General features: G+C 40.3%; 1 protein-coding gene across 1 annotated transcript in view; it reads left to right on the top strand.

The window, feature by feature from the left end:
• The first annotated feature begins 4032 nt into the window (after positions 1 to 4032).
• Positions 4033 to 5000, top strand: part of tmem198aa (transmembrane protein 198aa) — a 15458-nt gene continuing 14490 nt past the window's right edge. The window contains exon 1 of the mRNA XM_076262842.1: positions 4033 to 4204. Coding sequence (XP_076118957.1) covers positions 4033 to 4204 — 172 coding nt within the window. The remainder of the gene's footprint in view (positions 4205 to 5000) is intronic.

Raw genomic sequence — 5000 nt, 5'->3', positions numbered from 1 at the left:
TCGTTCATACTGTGATGTTCTCTGCTGGTTTAGCCAGAGGCTAATGTTGTAGCACATTCGTGCATACTGTGATGTTCTCTGCTGGTTTAGCCAGAGGCTAATGTTGTAGCACATTCGTTCATTCTGTGATGTTCTCTGCTGGTTTAGTGAGGTGCCTTAGGGTGGGTGTTAGCCACAGGAGGGGATATTAGTCACATGGGATGTTAGCCACAGGCTAATACTGGAGTGTATTTACAGTGTAATAACCTCTTCAGGTTTAGCGTGGGTGTTATTAGCCTTACTAGCCTACGAAATGGTGCAGGGTTAGCATGTCTTTTTGGTACTAACCTCTTTAGCAAATAGGAATGTGGTGTCAAAACTGGAGTGTAAATCAAATCAGAGGAGTTACAAACAGTCAAGCTTTTTTTTTTTGGTCAATGTATTTTTTATTGTGGTTTCAGACAAATACACAAAGACAGTAAACACAAAAACTCCAGAAACAAACAAACACATAAATAAATAATAATTAAAAAATAAATAAAAATAAAAACCATACATTACACAAAAAAGTCCACATAGTAGTTACAAAGTCATCTTGTACAACCGCTATTCAGAGCCAAGGTGCATTGTAAGTTGTTCCACATGTGAGATAAAAGGTTGCCATACTACATCAAATTTCCCCATTGATCCATTCAGTGTGTATCTGATTTTTTCTATCTTAAGGAAAAACATGACATCACAGATCCATCTGCCAAAGCCTATGTACAATCTTAAACTGAATAAGACTATGCCTTGCACAAATGGAGGGAAACTCCTGTCTAACCTGATTGAATGACATGAAAACACCATCCTTATATAGCATTTTGATATTTAAAACTCTGTTTTTAAGCCACCTCGTAAAAGTATTTTCTAAAGAGGCTGGGAATAAGTGGTTGCCTGTAATAAGAGAATAAACTGACATAGAAACTAGCCCATAATGGTGGCTGCAAGGGGCTCCATTACCAGTGCAAAAAGCAGAGGAGAGAGTGGACAACCCTGTCTAGTCCCGCGCTGAAGAGGAAAGTATGGTAAATAAGTGTCATTAGTTCTGACGGAAGCCAGAGGTGAAGTGTACAACAGTTTGACCCAAGAAATAAAAGTTTCTCCAAAACCAAACCGCTTAAGAACATAAAACAAATAGTTCCTCTCAACACGATCAAAAGCTTTCTCAGCGTCCAAAGCTAAAAGTGTTTCTTGGTGCTGAGAGGTGGATAACGTATAAAGGATATTGAATACACGCCTGACATTAAAAAATAAATGTCTATTTTTTATAAATCCACTTTGGTCTGATGACACAATGGTGGGCAAAACCGATTCAAGACGGAGAGCCAGCACTTTAGCCAATATCTTCACATCTACATTAAGAAGACTTATTGGGCGGTAAGAGGAACAATTGTGGGGGTCCTTGCCTTTCTTAAGAAGAAGGGATATTGAAGCCTGGCGTAAAGTTGGTGGAAGACATTGTGAATCCAGACTATCATCAAACACAGCTTTGAGTAAGGGGGCTAATTTTGCTGAACACTTCTTATAAAATTCTGTAGGAAAGCCATCAGGGCCTGGACATTTCCCACTTTGCATGCATGCGATAGCTTTGTTTATTTCTTCTAAGGAGATAGGGCTATCCAAAGATTTCCTTAACTTTTCATCCACAGTAGGGATATCTAGGTCCTTAAAAAAAGTATCCATTAGACTCGGATCAGTGGGAGGCTCAGATGTACACAAATTAGAGTAAAAATCACAAAACTGTTTATTGATGTCTGTTGGGTCTGATAATAATCCTGACTCAGATTCAATTTGATCGATGACATGACTAATGGAAGTATGTCTCAGACTGTAAGCAAGGCCTCTGCTGGGTTTCTCTCCATATTCATAGGACATATGTCTAGATTTTAACATAGCCTGTTCAGCCTGTCCAGTTGAAAGCATATCAAACTCAGCCTGGTGCAACATACGTTGTTTATAAAGCTCTGGGGTTGCGGCAGTAGCATACACTTTGTCCACCTCAGACATAAGTTCAGAAAGTTTTGTTTGTCTGGCCATTTGCGCTTTGTGGATACTGCCATTGAAGGAGATAATCATCTCCCTCAGGTAGGCCTTAAGGGTCTCCCAAAGCAATGAAGGGGAGGTCTCATCATTTGAATTGGTTTCTAAGAATATGTCTATGTAAGTATTAACACAGGCAATAAATGACTCGTCAGACAAAAGAAGTGAATTGAGCCTCCATCTGAATCTATTAGGTCTATGGATGGGGAGAGTCAAAACTAATGTAACAGTGGGCATGGTCAGATATCACTATACTATTGTAGTCACAGGCATTTACCAGAGGCAGTAGGGTTTTATGTATGAAGAAATAATCTATGTGTGAATAGGTGTGGTGCACAGGTGAAAAAAAAGAAAATTCCTTCTTTGTGGGGTAAAGGTATCTCCATGGGTCAGACATTGCACAACATTGTAAAAAGTCCTCTATGCATTCTGCCATTTTTGATCTTACAACTATGCAAGTGGAAGATCTATCTAATAAGGGATTAATTACACAGTTACAATCACCAGCTAGTATAAGTTGATGAGTGTCTAAGTACGGTATACTTGACAGGAAGTTACTCATAAATTTAGAATCATCCCAATTTGGGCCATAAACACAAGCTAATGTCACAGGCAGACTGTAGAGTTTACCAACCACAATAACAAAACGCCCATTAGGGTCTGATTTGGTTTCAGATAGTACGAATGGTACTGATTTATTAATCAGAATCCCAGCACCCCTGGCCTTACCCTGAAAAGTGGAATGGTATACCTTAGGGGCAGCTGTGGCCTACTGGTTAGCACTTCGGACTTGTCACCGGAGGGTTGCCGGTTCGAACCCCGACCAGTAGGCCACGGCTGAAGTGCCCTTGAGCAAGTCACCTAACCCCTCACTGCTCCACGAGCGCCGCTGTTGTTGCAGGCAGCTCACTGCGACAGGATTAGTGTGTGCTTCACCTCACTGTGTGTTCACTGTGTGCTGAGTTTCGCTAATTCACGGATTGGGTTAAATGCAGAGACCAAATTTCCTTCACGGGATCAAAAGAGTATATATACTTATAAGGCTACAATAGTCAGACCCACGTATGAGTCTCAGTAAGGAAAGCTATGTCAGTTTTCAAGAGTTTAAGGTGAGCAAGGACTTTGGTACGCTTAATAGGTTGGTTAAGTCCTTTCACGTTCCAGTTGGTAAACTTTATTGACTGCCCACTCCCCCTATAGGGCGTATTCAAATTAGCCATATCTGGAAATGTAGATATTGAAAAAGCATGACAATCTATTTTGTAACAGATGGCATCTATGGCTCAGGCAAAAGTAATAATCAAAGTAAAGTGCAACCATAAGTGGACAAAGTGAAAAGAAAAATAACAGAAAAAAACAAAAAAGACACTTACCCCCCACCCCCCAGCACTATCCCAAACAAAGTGCATAAGCCCCAAGAGAATGCTCAAAATCACTAGCTTGGGTCTCTAACTTAACCTAAATTGACCCAAAGCTCAGCAAGCAACCATAGAAGAAAAATATATAGCAGTGCAAAATACCATGACTGCACACAGCATAATCAAATGGGGGAAAAACTAAGCTACAATAAAGACTACAATAAAGGAGGGCCACCCCAAGTCCAATGTTTTGGCTACAAAGTGCAGCCTTGCATTTTTATCTTCCTTTTTCGTTCAAAGCAAATAAAAACATTTAAGGGAAAAAAATGAACCTGAATAACTCAAAGTCGACTCACTAATATGTTATGTCCACACCTGATCATGATGATGGAAGGATGTTCTCCTTTATGTGTGTTTGTTTGTTTTCTTGTGTTTGTGTTTGTATGTTGTACGTGACATGTCAGTGTATATGAAACACCTTAGTGATCAAACCCTGTTCTCTCTCTCTCTGCAGGTGAGCCTTTGTGAATGGGACACACCCTCTGACTGACCAGTCCGACTCCCTCCCCCTCCCTTTCAAACACACACACACATACACCCCTACACTGTCACAATGGCGTCGGATGACGGGTACTTCCTGGCTCACAAGCTGGCTCTGCCTCCTTGGGATGGCGGTTCGGAGCGGCTCTTGAGGTGTGAGGACGAGATCGAGCGGCGCTACGAGATTGTGCCCTCGGTCGTCTGCTCCATGTGCTGCTTGTTCGGCATCATCTACTGCTTCTTCGGTGAGTGTAGACACACGCACACGCGCACACACACAAACACACACACACACAGACACACACACACACACACACACACACACACACACACACACACAGACTTGATTCTGGAGCATGTAAAGCTCTGATCTGACCCGAAACGAGTTCATTCTAGAGATCAGTAATAATAGTAAATAGGTCATTCCGTGTCAAATCAGATAAGGTTGTTGTGCCGTTTTAGATTTTGTTAAAACACTGTCTATATCATAAATGTGTCCTAAACCAAGGCTTGTGAGATATTTCTGTGCAAATCTGTCTCCATATCTTTGTCAGACTTTGAAATGATTTCATTTTTACAGTTTGAAAAACACATGCCATGTTTGGGCATTAATATCTTGACAAATATTTTCTCTAGCCTCCTCACATTTTCTAGGGTGGAAGACCAACTCATAATAAGCATGTGTAAACAATTTAAAGTCTGTACTAAATGTCTCCTGACTTTTGAAAGGGCCCTATAGATTTTGGAAAAATTTGCATTAAGTGTGATATTGAGGGTATTAAAAAAACATTTTTTTTCATTTGTTATCAGTCACTATTTTCTCTTCAAATACATCAGTTTTTTAATGTTTCCCACAATTCGAAGTCTCCACAACAAATGACCATGACAATACTGTAATACGGATAAAACAAGGTGTTTTTGTATTTTTGTGCCATTTACAAGCAACTGAAATGGTACATTAACATTAACAAAGGATTATATTTCTAGAGAAAGTACCGATGGCAGGTGTGTCACAATAAAGGAGATTTGAGGAGATATATA

The sequence above is a fragment of the Alosa pseudoharengus genome, unplaced genomic scaffold (assembly GCF_046254945.1).
Source record: "Alosa pseudoharengus isolate Yale_2024_CS ecotype anadromous, Long Island Sound unplaced genomic scaffold, YU_APseudo_1.1 YU_APseudo_1.1_scf_3, whole genome shotgun sequence".
Lineage (NCBI taxonomy): Eukaryota > Metazoa > Chordata > Actinopteri > Clupeiformes > Clupeidae > Alosa > Alosa pseudoharengus.
This window is presented reverse-complemented; position numbering and strand designations above follow the sequence as displayed.